This window comes from Epinephelus lanceolatus, chromosome 8 (assembly GCF_041903045.1).
Source record: "Epinephelus lanceolatus isolate andai-2023 chromosome 8, ASM4190304v1, whole genome shotgun sequence".
Classification (NCBI taxonomy): domain Eukaryota; kingdom Metazoa; phylum Chordata; class Actinopteri; order Perciformes; family Serranidae; genus Epinephelus; species Epinephelus lanceolatus.
The window spans coordinates 7,128,793-7,147,761 of record NC_135741.1 but is presented as its reverse complement, the minus strand read 5'-3'; the positions used below and the strand labels follow the sequence as shown (position 1 = coordinate 7,147,761).

Here is an 18,969-nt window from a genome sequence, read left to right as displayed (position 1 = left end):
TTTACAGTAAAAGTTCAGGTAAATAATAAGACAAAGATTCCATCTTACATCAGTGTCACATGTGTTTTCATCCATCAGCTTTATTGTTAATAGTACAAACTCAGGTAGGCGAGTCTGCTGCTGTGCTTCAGGAACTCCTTTTCACTGTTAAGCTGAAAGAAAATGAAGAGCATTAGATGTTACTCTTACTGTATGACAAGACGTATTAGGTATTCATCCCACTGAATAGAATTCCTATAAAAAATTGTTTTTCAGCAGCAACTGTGTGTAATTTTGTACAGGATCAGTTACATCTCTCAAAACATGATACTTAATGTGTACATCAAACTCTTTAAATGAACTGTTTGACATTTTGGGAAATGCACTTATAGACTTTCTTGCCAGGACGTGGATGAGAAGAATGTGGGTTTTGTGTAGATGGTGGGGGAATGTAACTAAGTACATTTACTTAAGTACTGTTGTTAATCTGACAGCATTGGCTACTTTTCAGATTATATTTTTCATACCCTTCCTGTCATGTATCTCAAAATGTGGAGACAATGAATTTTTCACATGCTATACTATGACATTTTTTCATGATTTTAGACGAGATACCATACTATGTCGTGTTTTTGTGATCTTGGACGACATGCTATACTATGACGTTTTTTCTGATTTTGGATGACATGCTATATTATGACGTTTTTCATGATTTTGGATGACATGCTACACTACAACCTTTTTTTTTCATAACAGCATATCATACAAGGACACTTTACTATACTTAATAGTATAGTATGTCGTCATGGTATAGTATAGTATGTCATCCAAAATTATAAAAAAAAATCATGGTATAGCATATCGTCCAAAATTATGAAGAAACGTCATAGTATGTCGTCCAAAATTATGAAAAAATGTCATAGTATAGCATGTCGTCCAAAATCATGGAAAAACCTCACAGTATAGCATGTTGTCCAAAATCATGAAAAAACGTCATAGTATAGCATGTTATCCAAAATCACGAAAAAATGTCATAGTATAGCATGTCGTCCAAAATCATGAAAAAACGTCATAGTATAGTATGTCTTCCAAATCATGAAAAAAGTCATAGTATGTCGTCCAAAATCATGAAAAAATGTCATAGTATAGCATGTCGTCCAAAAACATGAAAAAAGGTCATAGTATAGTATGTCGTCCAAAATCATGACAAAAAAACGTCATAATATTTCGTCCAAAATCATGAAAAAGAAGTCATAGTATACTATGTCGTCCAAAATTATGAAAAAACGTCATAGTATAGTATGTTGTCCAAAATTATGAAAAAACGTCATAGTATGTCATCCAAAATTATGAAAAAACGTCATAGTATAGCATGTCGTCCAAAATCATGAAAAAACCTCACAGTATAGCATGTTGTCCAAAATCATGAAAAAACGTCATAGTATAGCATGTTGTCCAAAATCACGAAAAAATGTCATAGTATAGCATGTCCAAAATCACGAAAAAACGTCATAGTATAGCATGTCGTCCAAAATCACAAAAAAACGTCATAGTATAGCATGTCGTCCTAAATCATGAAAAAATGTCATAGTATAGCATGTCATCCAAAATCATGAAAAAACGTTGTAGTATAGTATGTCGTCCAAAATCATGAAAAAACGTCATAGTATAGTATGTCTTCCAAATCATGAAAAAACGTCATAGTATAGTATGTTGTCCAAAATCATGAAAAAAATCATAGTATAGCACGTTGTCCAAAATCATGAAAACACGTCATAGTCGTCCAAAATCATGAAAAAACATCATAGTATAGTATGTCGTCCAAAATCATGAAAAAACGTCATAGTATAGCATGTCGTCCAAAATCATGAAAAAACGTCATAGTATAGCATGTCGTCCAAAATCACAAAAAAAAAGTTACAGTATAGCATGTCGTCCAAAATCACGAAAAAACGTCATAGTATAGCATGTCGTCCAACATCACGAAAAAACGTCATAGTATGTCATCCAAAATCATGAAAAAAGTCATAGTATAGCATGTTGTCCAAAATCATGAAAAAACGTAGTATAGCATGTGGAGACAATGAATTTTTCACATGCTATACTATAACATTTTTTCATGATTTTAGACGAGATATCATACTATGTCATGTTGATGACTATGTCATCGAAATAAGATTAAAAAAAATGTCATAGTATAGTATGTTGTCCAAAATCACGAAAAAACGTCATAGTATAGCATGTCGTCCAACATCACGAAAAAACGTCATAGTATGTCATCTTAAATCATGAAAAAAGTCATAGTATAGCATGTCGTCCAAAATCATGAAAAAACGCTGTAGTATAGCATGTCGTCCAAAATCACAAAAAAACGTCATAGTATAACATGTCGTCCAAAATCATGAAAAAACGTTGTAGTATAGCATGTCGTCCAAAATCACAAAAAAACGTCATTGTATAGTATGTCGTCCAAAATCATGAAAAAACATCATAGTATAGTATGTCATCAAAATAAGATTAAAAAAAATGTCATAGTATAGCATGTCGTCCAAAATCATGAAAAAACGCCATAGTCATGTCGTCCAAAATCACAAAAAAAAAAAAACGTTACAGTATAACATGTCATCCAAAATCATGAAAAAACGTCATAGTATAGTATGTCGTCCAAAATCACGAAAAAACGTTGTAGTATAGCATGTCATCCAACATCACAAAAAAATGTCATAGTATGTCATCCAAAATCATGAAAAAAGTCATAGTATAGCATGTCGTCCAAAATCATGAAAAAACGTTGTAGTATAGCATGTCGTCCAAAATCACAAAAAAACGTCATCGTATAGTATGTCGTCAAAAATCATGAAAAAACGTCATAGTATAGCATGTCGTCCAAAATCATGAAAAAACGTCATAGTATAGTATGTCGTCCAAAATAAGATTAAAAAAAACGTCATAGTATAACATGTCGTCCAAAATCATGAAAAAAGTCATAGTATAGTATGTCGTCCAAAATCACGAAAAACGTCATAGTATAGTATGTCATCAAAATAAGGTTAAAAAAAACGTCATAGTATAGCATGTCGTCCAAAATCATGAAAAAACACCATAGTATAGCATGTCGTCCAAAATCACAAAAAAAAACGTTACAGTATAGCATGTTGTCCACAATCATGAAAAAACGTCATAGTATAGTATGTCTTCCAAATCATGAAAAAAGTCATAGTATAGCATGTCGTCCAAAATCATGAAAAAACGTCATAGTATAGCATGTCGTCCAAAATCATGAAAAAACGTCATAGTATAGTATGTCGTCCAAAATCATGAAAAAACGCCATAGTATAGTATGTCGTCCAACATCACGAAAAAACGTCATAGTATGTCATCCAAAATCATGAAAAAAGTCATAGTATAGCATGTCGTCCAAAATCACAAAAAAAACATCATCGCATAGTATGTCGTCCAACATCACGAAAAAGTCATAGTATAGTATGACTAGTATGGCTCTTTTTAACATGGTATACTGTGACTTTTTGTCTGATATTTCTTCACATACTACGACTTTTTCTTCCACATGTTTTTTACTATGACTTTTTTTTTTATTATACTATACTATGACTTTTTCTTCCTGATGTTTCTTAACATGCTCTACTTTAACTTCTTTCGTGACTTTTTTTTAAACATACTATACTATGATTTTTATATGACTTCTTTTAAACATAATATATGTTGTAACCGTCAATTATAATTAATGAAATAATTATGGCAGTATGGAGTATGGCATTGGCATCAATTTTAATTATAATTATTATATCAATTAATAGTTCAGTCACAAAAAATAACAGTACAGCTTGCCATAAAAATGTCATTAACAAGTCATAGCTATCATATTTTTGTTTTTTGTATTGTATCTCTGATTTTAACTTGAAAATGGGTATGGCTCCACATGTATGAATCAGTTGCCAAGTTTTCAAGATTGTTTCACAATTTGGAGTCAAAACCTTACCTTCACTTTGAGTGACTTCTTTTCCATCTGAGGCATTCTGGATCTGTCTGGCCTCCCAAAGCACATCGGCCAGCTCACTTTCCTGTTTGTCACTGCATCATGAGTGTAGGTCCCAGGCCTGTATCACAGAATTAAAATCTTTCAGCTCAGTGAATCACTGTTACATTAGAGCTGTGTGTCAGACAGTGTGTGTCTCTGTCTCACCCTGGGCTGTCCTCAGCTGTACATGACGTGCTTTTGAACCTCTGTGTGGTTGAGTTGAAAGGGGTTTTGCCAGGAGGGGCGACTGTGGACTGGCTTTGATCCTGCTGGTACTGCTGTGGGGAAGGGGTCGCTGTCTAGTGATAGATATTGCAAAAAAATTTAATTAAATTTGACATGCTGAAAGGGGTATTCCAGTGATACATTAGGGGAATCACAAGAGACTGATTTTACAAAGAGCGGTCAAAGCAAAGCAGTAGTGGCCAATACGTCGAAATTTTTAGCAGCGGTAGAATGTGACTAAAGTACATTTGCTCATGTACTCATAGCATGTTCCACTTTTATTCCACTACATTTCAGAGGTAATTTTTTTACTTTTTACCCTGCTGCATCCATCTGACACAGTTAGTTAAAAAATTACAAAATGTACGACAAGCTGAAACAATTTCATGTTTTGTTAAAAATTTAACTATCCACATCCCAAAGGTGCTCTATTGGACTGAGATCTGGTGACTGTGGAGGCCATTGGAGTACAGTGAACTCATGGTGTGACATGGTGCGTTATCCTGCTGGAAGTAGCCATCAGAAGATGGGTACACTGTGGTCATAAAGGGATGGACACGCTCAGCAACAATACTCAGGTAGGCTGTGGTGTTTAAACCATGCTCAGTTGGTACTAAGAAAATCTCCCCCACACCATTACACCACCAGCAGCAGCCTGAAGCGTTGATACAAGGCAGGATGGATCCATGCTTCCATGTTGTTCACACCAAATTCTGACCCTACCATCTGAATGTGGCAGCAGAAATCCAGACTCATCAGACCAGGCAACGTTTTTCCAATCTTCTATTGTCCAGTTTTAGTGAGCCTGTGTGAACTGTAGCCTCAGTTTCCTGTTGTTAGCTGACAGGAGTGGCACCTGGTGTGGTCTTCTGCTGCTGTAGCCCATCTGCTTCAAGGTTGGACGTGTTGTTGCTTCAGAGATGGTCTTCTGCAGACCTTGGTTGGAACCAGTGGTTATTTGACTTCCTGTTGCCTTTCTATCATCTTGAACCAGTCTGGTCATTCTCCTCTGACCTCTGGCAACAACAAGGCATTTTGGCTCACTGGATATTTTCTCTTTTTGGGACCATCCTCTGTAAACCCTAGAGATGGTTGTGTGTGAAAATCCTAGTAAATACTCAGAGCCCGTCTGGCACCAACAACCATGCCACGTTCATTTCGAAGGCTCCTTCAAATGTGGTCAAGAAATGCAGCCTTCTTTCCCAGAATTTGGAGGATGCAACGGATGATTGCCTTCGTGGCCCAGCCTATCCCAAGATGCATTGCATGCCGGTGATGATTATATATAAGTTAACTAAGAGTTGTTAGCTGTTGTTTACATTACTATTAGCTAGTTAATCTGAAAACGGTCCTCCATCAGCCTGAAATACATCAAACGGCGGTGTTTCTGGTGGTGAATCATCTCTTTTTGAATTTTTTTTTTTTTTAAATTTTATATACTTTATTAATCCCTGAGGGGAAATTCAATTTTTCACTCTGTTGTCAATTACACACAGGTCCAAACACACACATGCACAAACTGGACCTATACATGCACTAAGTGGAGAGATGTCAGAGTGGGCTGCCAATGACAGGCGCTCCGAGCAGTTGGGGGGTTCGGTGCCTTGCTCAGGGGCACCTCGGCAGTGCCCAGGAGGTGAACTGGCACCTCTCCAGCTACCAGTCCATGCTCCATATTTTGGTCTGGACGGGGACTTCAACAGGCGACCCTCCGGTTCCCAACCCAAGTCCCTATGGACTGATCTACTGCCGGCCTAGTATTAGATTACAAAAATATATATAAAATAACAATCTGTGGGTCCATGATTTAGGGCTAACTAACTTACTAGCTTACTCCTTCTTTTGTAAAGTGCAGCTGGTTGCTAGGTAACAGGAAATGCCAACGGTTCGGGATGAGAACAACTAGTGATGCAACCAGGAAATCCTCTGCAGACCACACCGTCCCATTTCGGAGACCGTCTGGTTTGGCTGATGTGGTTTTCAAAGGACGTGGCCGACGTCGACTGCAAAGGCTGCAGCCCCTGAATTGAGTCACAGCCCATGTCTACATGCCTAAATGCATAAACTATTTGCGTTAACCAGCAGTTGAACAGGTGTACCTAATAAAGTGGCCAGTGAGTGTAATTTTGTTATAGCTTGCTACTAGTTATTTTACCAAAAATAAAAGAGAAGTTTTCATTTTTAATTTAATGTGAGCTCTTCTTTGAACACAGATGTAGTTGTGGATTATTTACAAGGGGCCCCTCCACCCCACAGGCCCCTGTGTAACCGCACAGCCTGCACTGTCTTTATTTACACCCCTGCTGTGAGTGTATGACTTGTGCCACTATTATAAAGTGTGATCCAGAGCTGACAGAGCAGGTTACTCATTAGTGGTAAATGTGTGTCATGTACCTTGTTGCAGGACGGAAAACGCAACGCGGTCCTGGCAGACAGACCGTATCCCTTCTTACTCCCCGGTGTCTTCTCTAAGGCATACAGCATGGTGCCAAACTGTGCAGGAGATGGAAACATTTACACTTCCTATAGTCATGTAATAGTTACACTTAATAAAGCAAACCAACTGCAAAGTATGGTTTCAAAATGCATTGATTTCTGTATCAAAAGATGTGACAAGGACAGATTATACTGAGAGAAAAATGTATGTCAGATATCAAAGAGACGGACCTCATGGTTGTCATAGCAGCCGGGGCCGAGGTCAGGCACTTCCTGTCGTGACATTTGGTTTCCCAGCCGGTCCGGAGCATAATGGAGGGGAAAGAGTCTCCTCTCCTGAGAGCTGCCAAAGAATACTCTGTGAACAGGAGCTGCTGACATGTTGGGAACAACCTGTGGTCAAGAAAGCGACGGAAACTGAAGGAAAGAGTAAAGTCACGCTCGCGTACATTCAGCTGCGATGACGTGGTCGTGTTTTGACTTGTGGTAACGATGGCAACCATGATGACAGCTGAGTCCCTGCATTATACAGATGGATGACATTTCCTCAGTTGGCGCTAAGAAACTTTATAGTTTCCTTGGATTGGCGTGCGTCTTTCAAAACATTACACAACTCAGTTAAATCACAATATTATATCTTTATTTTCATTTAAAGACAATGTACACTTCATGGCAATTGCACATTAATAAGTTCAACAAAAGCAGAATTGAGGCACTGTTATTAAATTTGTTGATGAACCTGAAGCAAGTGGTAAACTGTTTTCTACATAAATATTGTGTAGAATTTTTTTTTTTTTTTTAGGGACTGTTCTTTACTTATCAGAGGAGGAGGGTGACTTCGGGTTTTGAATTTTGACCCTCCCTGAAGCTTAAATGCTCTTCCTTAAGCCTCCCTGAGTGACTAGTGGGAAATGCATGACCCTCCCTCCACGCAAATTACTTATTTAATTTTTAAAATTTACCCTTTGATGTTTTAAAGTTAAAAATTAAACACCGACAATGTTGACATTAAAAAAAAAAAATAACAAAAGCAGAACTGAAGCACTGATATTCTTTTTTTTTATAAGTGGTAAACTGGTAAAGTTTTTTTTTTGTTACATAAATAAAATATTCTTATGAAAATTTTGTTTTCAGGGACTGTTCTTTACTTGTCAGAGGAGGAGGACGGTGACTTTCCAAAGCTCCAATATTTTTCCTTGAGCCTCCCTGCGTGACTGGCAGGAAATGCATGACCCTCCCTCCACCAAAAATTATTAGATTTTTAAAACTTCACCCTTTAGCTTTTGAAAGTTTAAAATTAAACATTGAAGATAGACCCTGAAGTTGGAAAAAGCCTTGGTTTTTGACTCGTGTCGCGCGTCCGTTCGGTAGTTCAAACTGTTAGCCAAATTTGAAATGAGACGTAGAATTAAGTGATTTTGATTAAATATCACTATTTTCAGCACAGATTTAGTTATTGTTTTTCCTGACGGAGGTATTCGCCAGACATCATGTGACCAAGGACTGTTGGAAATATGAAAATCCAACAATAATTCCTCTTTTTTTAGCTTCTGGCTGTGATAAATATCTTACAAACCTGCCTGCATGTTTTCTTTAAAAATCTACGGTAAAATAAATACAAATTACAACCGTTTAACTTTGTATGCTTCTCCCCTAAGCCAAAATAAAAAACAAAAGGCCCTCCCCAGTGCTTAAAACAACATTTGACTATGACCTCTTTGCATCACCCCCTTTCCCCTCATAAATAACAAACAGTCCCTTAAGTGGTGGCACTTGGGTTGGATTTGTCTGTGCAGAGCTAAATCCAAGGTTTTCATACTTTGTAAGGCAATTCCACAGTCACAAACAGCAATCTACTCTTTATATACAGGCACTTCTTTCATAACCAGTAGTCTTTAAATTACAGTCGAGTTGGAAAAAACGTTTTAAAAGTAAGAAGTGAGGTCTGAAACGGTCCCACAGCATCCAGCAATCACATTCATGTTGGCACACAAGACATTCTCTGGTGCGAGAAATTATTGCAAATGATTTTAGGGAAGGCAGCCACTGTGTCTGGCCAACAGCGGCACAAAAACATCTTTTAGCACTCGAAATCAACTCGTATAAAAAGGTGCATCCACTTTGGCACTTGCAAATGTGGCGAGATGAAAAGGAATGTGCCTTGCAAGATTAGGGTGTCTCAAAGACAGCTGTGGAAAGATTTGGGAGAGTAACTACAGGGGAGAACATCAGAGGAAACGTCCATGTGCCGGACAAATACCTTCAAAGGAAAAAAGGCCCAAAGACACAAAAGTAACACGACAAGGAGGGACTCTCCGAGGAGGCACTGAAGGACTGAGGAGTGTGTGTCCAGGAGCACTTCACTCCGTCTGAGGCACTGATATCGATGGACCTTTGGGGTCGTCGAATCGATCCATGGTGTTAAGCTGCATGATCATGTGCAGACCATACACGAAAATTAACAGCATGAGCAGTGAGGTCAAAAGCCCCATCCAAATCCCTGGAGTGAAGAAGCCTGCACAGTCACTGGCATAGGAGAAGTTTGTTCCGTTGGCCAAACCGAAGCCTTGAATCTGTATCAGAAAATACATAAAACATTCAATGAACAGGAAGCCTTAAGAGACACCTGATTATTAAAAACTCTCCATTAAAAAAGTACTTAATGCACTGCTGCAGAAATATCGATTGGCAGGATGTGTAACGCAGCGCTTTAGTCGTACCTGGAAGTCGACAAAATTGAGCCTCCAGTCTGGGATGTTTGGGCTGGTGTTGTTTGTCACTAGCAGAGGATCTATGTAGTTGGTGACGGACTGGCAGTGGAAGGAGTACTCTGCAGGGGCGTAGATGTAGCGGGCCCCGAAGAAAGTTACATTTGTACCGTTGAACTGCAGCTGCACAGAGTCCAGGGTGAACCAGTTCCGTGCAGACACAGGATAAAGCCGCTGACTCATGGAAAAACTGGAGATGAACAGAGGAGCATCTTAATCACAGCATATCAGAGGGAAAGAAGTATTCATCACTAGAACTGTGACAGATTTAAACTATTGTTATTCATTAATCTATGGTCAAATTGTTCAGGAAATTACACCCTTCCAAAAAAACAGACTGAAGATTGAGGTAGACAACAACACATGGCACTACCTTGGCACACTTTAATATTCAACAAAAAAAAAAACGTAGCCTAAAAGTGAATTACTCTGAAGAATATGGTTTACTTTAATGCTGAGCCTGAGTGATCCAGCATTTTCAAAGATTAAAGACCCTGAAAACTATGACTGCTCCCTGATAGTCGACCAAATGTTAGTCGACCAGGTAACTGAGTGTCAAAATAAATCCAAACCTATCTGACTGGACCATGTGGGAGTTTAATTTGAAAGGACAGACACAGGAAGTGTCCACGCTCAGCAGTCAGACAGGAGTCAGGTTAATTTCCAGGGCTGGTACCTGCGGTTCTTCCACAGGCTAGTTAGTAACATGTCGGTCAGGAAATCCAAAGTGTGGGATCATTTTGAGAAGGTGAAGGACGAACCCAAGGTGATATGTAAACTCATCTTCATTGGTCGACTACAAACATGACGTATCATCTGAAACATCGAAGTAGCTACATGCCCATTAGTCCACAGCATCATTAACAGATGGCTCGCTCAGTGTGTGATGTGCACTTGTAGATAAAATATAGGCCTATATTAATGAAGGTTCATTAGTACGGTTTTGTATTTCTCTGTAATGTAGCACAGTGTTAACAATGTTACTGATACTATTCTTTCTCACACCTTCAACTCAAACCATTGTGTTGCCCCACCCAAAATATATCATCTAATAATTAAATTAATATCGTAAACATGCGGGTGACTAGTCGACTGATGGCCCTAAATGACGACTATTGGCCGACTAGGAAAATCCTTAGTTGGGAGCAGCCCTACTGAGAACACAATGAAACCTGCGTTTTTGAGTCTTAATGCATAATACCTAAAGATGATGTTTTTTCAAATCGCAAATTTTTACCATAACAGAGAATCACTTAAAGATTTGAAATAATTTTTTGGAAATATAAACAAATAATCAAAGGAATAGTTAAACATTGTTGGAAATATGCTTGTTAGACGTCTTTCCAAAAGTCAGATGAGAAGATCAATACCACTCTTAGATGTGTCCTTTAAATATGACACTGCATTCAGCAGCTGGTTAGCTTAGCTTAGCATAAAGACTTGAAATGGGGAAATGGCTAGCCTGAGTCTGTCTGAAGGTTTACAAATCTACCTGCCAGCACCTCTAAACTGATTATCAACACTTAACATATTGTTTGTTTAATCTGTGTAGTGTTGTATGACAGAGGTTTTACAGGGGTTACGTGCGGGACTCTTTCTTGGCCAGGCGCAGTGGAGTGACAGCTGGCCAAGAAAGGAAATTTTTACATTTCTGTTGTTGTTTGGATTAAACAAACGAGATATGACCTGTAAGTGAACTTTAGAGGTGGAGGAAGAGGATTTTGCCACCTTGGGACAGAGATTGGATGACAGTTTCCAGTCTCTGTGCTAAGCTAAGCTAAACTAACTGGCTTGGGCATCGTATATAACTGACAGCTATAAGAGAAGTATTAATGTTCAGACACAACAAACTGACTTCAGAGAACTAGCGGCAATGAAGGCCTGCTACTGCGTCAAACACATTGCAAAGAATTTGACGGCCAACCAACACATACATTCTGCACTCGTGTGAGAGGAGCTAACTCTCCATACCAGCAACCAGTGGTAGTCTGTATTCGTCATTTACAAAGGGATCCTGAAAAACTGTCTTGACGCTAGTTAGCACATTACAACACTTTTTTTTTTATCTTACTCCCTCTTGACTTCAGCTCTTTGTTTACTTTCCTCATTTCAGTTTCTCTTCCCATGCGCTGAATTGAACTGCCTGTCACCGACAGGCTCTGCTGTCACTGATGCCAATTCAACATGCTGAATCAGTGGTAAAAAAGCCAACTAGTGCAGACAAGAGCCAACAGTGCAGACACACCACAGTGACGAGGGCCACAGATGCTCACCGACAGTCAGATATCAACCAATAGCCGACTGTCAGCTTGGTGTGTCAGGGCCTTAACTCTTTATAAGAAAGACAGTGAGCCAATTTCCCAAAATGTCTAACTATTCCTTTAAATTAGCAGTTTATCATCTTACCTTAGAGTAAAGCCTGATGCATAACTGAGGACAAGCCTAAAGTGAAAAAAGAAGGAAAGATTTAAATTTCCATTCTCTTGAAAAGTTTCTCTTGAACAAGCACAAAAAAACTGCAGGCCATCTCACAGTGAGCTGCTGGCGTTGCACATGGATCCTGTCAAAGAAGGTGTTTGTGTGGCGAGGTCGATCCACTGTCGATCCGGAGTGACGCTGACATTGAGATTCTGAACCCAGAGCATTATGCAAGGGTTACCCGACATGTTAAATATGATGGGCGCTTTGACATCAATCACAGGTGCTTGGAGCAAGGTCCGCCCCGCGTGCTGGTGGGACATAGACGTCTCTGAAATCACCTGCAGAGGTAAGTAATCAAAATCAATATCATAACGCTTTATGACTTCATGGGACAGGTGTGTTTGATTTTTTTTACTGCAGATGATGTTGGGCGAGGACAGAATTCGTCACAAATAAATAAATATTGTATAACTGTGGTACAGGATATCTTACTCGTGACGGCCGGAGTCCTGTGTACATTGCAGTGTACAGGACATTTTTGTCTTTCATAACACTGAGAACTTTCCCGATGATTTCATCTGTTGAAAGCAAAATACACTGAAGTTACACATTGTTAAAAATATATTAAACAGTGGCAAAAATGCTTTTAATTTTCCATTATGAAATTCATAAACATTTAACACATACCATTTTTGTGCAGGACTTCCTTGCAAGGCTTGTCCACGCTATATAATGAAAAAAGAAAAAAAAAAAAACAAAGTCAATTTTTTGCAGAGTTTAAAAGGAAAATGAAACTTAAACTTACACTGACAGATACGCTGCAGAGCACAAGTCTTACCCTGTACAATAAGGGAGATTGATGAGCAGCAGATTGCTGGCAGATGTGTTGATGCTGAGATGTGACAGAGTTTCTGCATCCACAAGCAGTGGTGAGACACCGAGCTTCTCTTGCAGCAGAGCCAGGACGACAGAGGCGTCTGACCACTCTAACGCAGGGAGCGTCACTGACGAGGAAGAGGACTGCAGTGCAGCCTGAAGAGGAGTGAGTGGAAAGAACTGTCAGTATCATCAGCCTCACAAATCATCTTCATTTAGGGCTCATATGTGGAGTTATAAAAATCTACCTTGAGGTTTTGAAAGGCCCCGTCCTGCTTGTTTCCAAACACTCCACCAAAGACTGTGAAGTCGTCTTTGCTTAACTGGACACAAACAAGGATGACACAATATCACAATTCAAAAACACGAGCTGGGAAGTGGGAAACCAATTGCATGTAAATAAGACAAAAAATTTAATGCAACCAAAACATCCATCAATCCCATTAATCACAGAGAACAGACCTGATAACAATGTGCTGCAGAGGAACTGTGAAAGGGGAAGTAATGCCAAAGCTCATTGTCACACCAGAGTGAGAAGACCGTTACACAGTGTCACATGGGTCTGCAGCACAACTACACATGACTCATTACTACCCTGTTTTACCCAATGTACACAGCCAATGACTGGCTTTCTAACTGATGAATGGTGAAATCTATGAAAACCTGAACAAGCTGAGAGAGAGAAGTCCTTTTCACGGGTATCTTATGCACCATAAATCTAAAACAAACTCCCAGAAAACTGCAGGTCTGCTGCAACTCTGTTTTTTTAAATCAAGGCTTAAGACTTTATTTCTTACACTGCACTGTAACTTTTGTTCTTGTATTTTATACCAGTTGTATTCTTTTTAGCTTGTTTTTAAATGTCATTTTATAATGTGTTTCTTTTGCACCATCTCAATGTTTTTGATGTTTTGCGCCGGGCACTTTTAACTGTGTTACTCCTGAAATGTGCTATACAGACAAAAAGTTGCCCTGACTTCTCCTTGACACTTTTCACCCTCAGCTCCAATTTGTTTAGTGGCTGTAACCACGTTTGCTGCAGAGCAGGAATAAAGAATTTGCTGTCTTGGACACTGACCTTGTCTTGCATGAACAACAGCACAGTGTGGGGGCCGTGACCAAAGGCAGAGGTGAGGTAGGCAGACAGCTGCTCATTGGACGTGATGTGACCAGCTGCAGGTGAGGCCAGTGGTGGTAAACTGAACATGCAGAAGAGATGAAGATAAACTGTGATATCTTAAACAACTGTTCTCAGGTGCAACTGTGAGTATATTAAAGAGGTACTACACACTTAAAACATGTTATTTGAGCTGTAAACTAAATGATGTGACTGCACTGTGATGAACCACATCAACTCTGGACTCTGCAAAACCAGTGCTGACATAGATACAACTGGTGGGGACTTATCCATGTCATTAAATTAAGGAATGTCCTCTACTCAACTCCTGCCTCACCCCCTTAGCTTTTCAAAAGTATGCAGTGGGTGCAGTGAGACCTGGGGGTGAAGATACACTTCAAGTACAATCATCATTTCTGAAAAGGCCTGTCAATTATAACATTTAACTTATGTACCAAAATACATCAACCAGTGTCTCACTGACACCAAATCAAAGGTCAAACATCACAGGAACTGTGTCAGTGTAACACATTCACACTAAAACTGCATTTGTGGATTTAATTTCTCATTCACACTTAGCTACAGTAACCAAATAGGGAAGTAAAATTAACTCCACAGCCAGCTGAATGGTTAACATCAAAACTCGAGCTCTGAGTCAAAGTCCTACATTCATAAATTTCCTCTGTGGTTAATTTGCAACTCATACTTGTGTAACAGTATAACAAGAAGACAATGCTGTAGCCACAGCCATGCTGGTTGCTCCTCTCTAACCATCATATTTGTGGTGGAAGAAGTTGACAAAGTGAAACCCTCAACTAGCTGTGATGTCCTCTTGCAGTACTATTCTTTCATATTTTACTTCCGTATGAGCGGCCTGTTGTCCCTGACTAATGTGTGTCTGCTCCTTATGTTTGCTCAGTTTCATCGCCTGTGGTGTAAGTTTGTTTAAGTAACTGTAGTTTACAGGTACATATCAGTTCTATTTGTGATGCTGCATCATCACTGTCAATTTCTTTAGCATTATATTTGGCAAAACATGACATTAGCATGCTGATAAACCAGGGTTGGAAGTTTGCTTTTTTTCACCTAGCACTGTGGCAGGTGGATTGCAAAATCTAGCAGTCATTCAATAGATTAACATTGTTGTTTTGGCTGGTGAGTGAAGCAAATCTAGCAGCCACATGCGTATTTTACTAGCATCTGGCTGGTGGCTGGTTGCTGGTGCTACTTACCAACCCTGTGATAACAACATCTGAGAGTAATACAGATCCATTTTGATCACAGAGGCTAACTCACTGCATTACTGGAGCATTAAATTGTGTACGGAAGCGAAAATGAATGCATCTGATTGAGAGAAATTAGCTATGGATATCAGTTTTCACAGTGTTTTAAGAATCCTAATATTTATTTGTCGATTGTAACAATCAACTGAGAAACACTGTAAGGTTTGTAGGTGAAAACAAACAGCACATATTTTGTTTATAGCCTCGAAACTATTAATTTAAGCTAAACCAGCTAGTCTAATCAAGCACAAACACAGTTAGCAACAAGTGTTAGCATGACATTAGCATGACAAACAGCCGGTACGCGCTGACCGTTAAAAGTGACGTTTACGTGATAAATACGTGATTAAAAATAAAATATTACCCGTCATTGGACCACATGAGAAGCGGCACTTGGGCAGTGGAGCTCCCTGTAGAGAAAAGGGCGAATAAAAAGGCGATAAACGCCGTTAATCTGTCTCGTCTCAACCACCTCGATCCTGCCATTTTTCGTTTTTCCGCAAAGCTGTGCTCACGTGACGCAGACCAGCTGACAGCGGGATGACAGTCATGTGCTCTCGCGCGACTTCCGGCTTCTTCTTTCATTCTGCACTGCTGCCCTGCCCCATCACCGCACAAACATGCCCTGCCCACAGCTGCTCTCCTGAACCCGCCACACACTGCAGCTCTGTCCATTTTGTCCTGGACACGTTACAACTCAAAATCAGTGTGAACATTAGCTGGCTAGCATTAGCCACCAGGGACTTCCTTTTAGCGCCACTGCTGCAATGCTAGTGCCACATTTGGTGATTCATAACTCTAGTGTTTGTGTTAAACTGAAGGAGGAAGTGTTCCTTTATGTGTTGAGGAAATTCTCCCATTTCTTAAGATAAATTAACTCTTTAAAATCCTCTCTGATCGACTGGAAAATGCATCAACACGTAGCTGAAAATGATCTCACACCTTTTTACAAATGCTAATCTTATAGAACATGATTAATTGCTGTAGATTAAACTCATCAGCAGTATAAAAGGTGGAAATAATGCTTCATGCACTTTAATGCTGCATATTATTATAAAACATATCACAGTAAAACACCGTGACAGAGACCATTTTACTGCATAGTGAGTATTTTTTACTCTTAATAGTCTACCTAAAGCGCATTTTGCTGATAACACATATTTTTATCGTAAGGATTTGAATGCAGGAATTTAAAGTGGTGAAGTAGCGTGTTTAGGATTTTTAATATAAAACAAAAGCTCAGTACATCATCTTAAAAACTCAGTCACAAATATCTTCACAAGATGAAAAACAAGAAACAAGTCCAAGGACTTCAATATAACTAGTAAAGTGAAATACATATAGGGCCTACACAACGATAGAGGGTTTACTGTTACACTTTCAGTCCATTACAATCCACCACTCCTGAAGTAGTCTGGAATGGGGCTCCAAATTCTGACAAATATTTGAATCCTATTCTTATTAGAGAGCCTTAAATTGTATCAGACTTGGGGTGTCGATGGGTGGCTCACTGGATAGAGCAGGCGCCCTATGTACAAGGCTGTTGCCGCAGCGGCCCGGGTTTGACTCCAGCCTGTGGCCCCTTGCTGCATGTCATTCCCTCTCTCTCCCCCCCCTTTCATACTTAGCTTTCCTATCAATTAAAGGCTAAAATGCCCTCAAAAATATCTTAAAAAAAAAAAAAAGTATCAGACTTAAAGTATATTTCAATGCATTTTTCAGATAATTGCTAATACACTTATAATATACAAAACATTATTTTTAATTAAATTAAAATATTAAAAAAGTATATATATTTTTAGTAGAATTTATTATAATTCATTATGCATTTCAAGTGTACTTAAATTATAATTGAAAAATTCTTCCAGAATAAAAAAGTTAAAGTATATTTTTTAAAAGTACAGAATGAGCAATAAAATATGTACTTAGGTATATTTAAGTGCATGTTAATGGTCACTTAGTTGTACTTTAGTGTGTCTTTAGATGCACCAAAGACATATAATTAGTGTATTAAACACATTGTTAGTACACTTGAAAATAGCACAGTTTTAGTATATTAATCATGTGCTCATGGAAGTATACTAAGTGTACTTAAATCAAATATACTTTAGTACACTTTTTTTTACTTGGAAAGGATCTGAATACTTTTTCCACCAATGATAATCTAATGACATAATACATAATAGTGTAACAGTTACATGGGGACATTTTTCTGCATCAAATACTTTTAACACTTATTTTCCTTATATTTTTTATACTTCTAGGTGAGTAACTTTTTCAATGCAGGATTTTAACTTGTAACAGTATTTTTACAGTGATGTATTCATATTTTAATTTATGTAAAACATCTAATTACTTAATCTAACAATATAATATATAATACCACAACACTCAAGGGACATTTTTTCTGCATTAGATACTTTTAATACTTAAAGTGTATCCATATATTTTTTACATACTTTTACGTGAGTAATGCAGGACTTTTACTTGTGACAGTATTTTGACTCTGTGGTATTTGTACTTTTACTTGAGTACAGGATCTAATTTTAATTTTTTTTTAAATTTTATATACTTTATTAATCCCTCTCTTGTCAATTACACATAGGTCCAAACACACACATGCACAAACTGGACCTATACATGCACTAAGTGGAGAGATGTCAGAGTGCCCATGACAGGCGCTCCGAGCAGTTGTGGGGTTCGGTGCCTTGCTCAGGGGCACCTCGGCAGTGCCCAGGAGGTGAACTGGCACCTCTCCAGCTACCAGTCCACGCTCCATATTTTGGTCTGGACGGGGACTTGAACAGGCGACCCTCCGGTTCCCAACCCAAGTCCCTATGGACTGAGCTACTGCCGCCCCAACTAAATAATTATTTCACCAGTGATAATCTAATGATGTAATATATAATAGTATTACAGTCAAAAGGGACATTTTTGACATCACTTATTTTTTTTTACTTTTAATACTTTAAGTATATTTTCCTTAATTTTTTCATACTTTTAGGTGAGTAACTTTTTCAGGGCAGGATTTTAACTTGTAACAGTATTTTTACTCTGTGGTATTTGAACTTTTACTCAAGTAAAGGATCTAAATACTTATTCCACCAATGATAATCTAATGGTATAAAATATAATAGTATAACAGTCACAGGTGACATTTTCTGCATCAAATACTTTTGTTTTAAGTACTTGAAGTTTTATTATCATTATTATTTAGTCGCTGTTTGTGTTCCTATTTACTTATTTTTGTATGTGTGTGAGTGTGTTATAATTTTCCATTTGCTTTAATACCACTTGTCACCATGCATGTATTTATTTTAAAGAAAAGACAGGACTTGTAAACACTCATTCATTTGATATTCTATATATTCTTTTCTTTTTGTATAATGTTGAAAACTTATTGAACAGATAGTTGAAAAATGTATAATTTTTAAAAACTTTTAAGTGAGTAGTATTTTTAATGCAGGACTTTTACATGAAAAAGTATTTTTACAGTGACATATTAATACTTTTACTTGGGTAAATGACTGGAATACTTCTTCCACCATTAGCTAATGCTTGTTAGTGTATACTTAAGTACATGACAAAATATTTTAAGCTATAAAAACAAGCTGTCATGATACTGAATGTGCCACACACACACAGACAGAGTGTATGTTGCAGCTGAACTGCTCTTTATCAATGAATGACAGGTACACCTGGCAACTGTCCATGGTGCTGATACACTCTTAAATTTGAGCATATCACCCCCTCGTGTCTTCATGTCCTAACATCCATATATGACACACATATATAAACACTGTGAAACAGAGACAAACAAGCTAA

At 38.3% G+C, this 18,969-nt stretch overlaps 2 protein-coding genes across 2 annotated transcripts; both read right to left on the bottom strand.

The window, feature by feature from the left end:
* Nucleotides 1-15: 15 nt before the first annotated feature.
* Nucleotides 16-7,139, bottom strand: LOC117257932 (ciliary microtubule-associated protein 3). The gene is made up of 5 exons (XM_033628350.2): nucleotides 6,911-7,139; nucleotides 6,638-6,736; nucleotides 4,184-4,317; nucleotides 3,980-4,097; nucleotides 16-152 (listed from the first exon to the last, which is right to left on the bottom strand). The coding sequence occupies exons 1-5, from the start codon at nucleotides 7,058-7,060 to the stop codon at nucleotides 87-89; spliced, it is 567 nt and encodes a 188-aa protein (XP_033484241.1). The 5' UTR covers nucleotides 7,061-7,139; the 3' UTR covers nucleotides 16-86.
* Nucleotides 7,140-7,297: 158 nt separating this feature from the next.
* Nucleotides 7,298-15,677, bottom strand: LOC117258991 (V-type proton ATPase subunit S1-like). Its single transcript, XM_033630258.2, has 10 exons — nucleotides 15,509-15,677; nucleotides 13,823-13,943; nucleotides 12,993-13,067; nucleotides 12,707-12,900; nucleotides 12,556-12,593; nucleotides 12,361-12,446; nucleotides 11,980-12,206; nucleotides 11,854-11,889; nucleotides 9,400-9,637; nucleotides 7,298-9,252 (listed from the first exon to the last, which is right to left on the bottom strand). The coding sequence occupies exons 1-10, from the start codon at nucleotides 15,628-15,630 to the stop codon at nucleotides 9,040-9,042; spliced, it is 1,350 nt and encodes a 449-aa protein (XP_033486149.1). The 5' UTR covers nucleotides 15,631-15,677; the 3' UTR covers nucleotides 7,298-9,039.
* Between the last annotated feature and the right edge of the window lie 3,292 nt (nucleotides 15,678-18,969).

Coding starts and splice junctions, on each gene's coding strand:
- LOC117257932 (XM_033628350.2), bottom strand. CDS start 7,060: ATGTCAGCAGCTCCTGTTCACAGAGTATTCTTTGGCAGCTCTCAGGAG. Junction 4,318..6,637: donor GTTTTCCGTCCTGCAACAAG/GTACATGACACA, acceptor ATCTATCACTAG/ACAGCGACCCCTTCCCCACA. Junction 153..3,979: donor AGAAGTCACTCAAAGTGAAG/GTAAGGTTTTGA, acceptor ATTTTCTTTCAG/CTTAACAGTGAAAAGGAGTT.
- LOC117258991 (XM_033630258.2), bottom strand. CDS start 15,630: ATGGCAGGATCGAGGTGGTTGAGACGAGACAGATTAACGGCGTTTATC. Junction 12,447..12,555: donor GGAAGTCCTGCACAAAAATG/GTATGTGTTAAA, acceptor TGCTTTCAACAG/ATGAAATCATCGGGAAAGTT. Junction 9,638..11,853: donor GCATCAGGCTTTACTCTAAG/GTAAGATGATAA, acceptor GTTCATCTCCAG/TTTTTCCATGAGTCAGCGGC.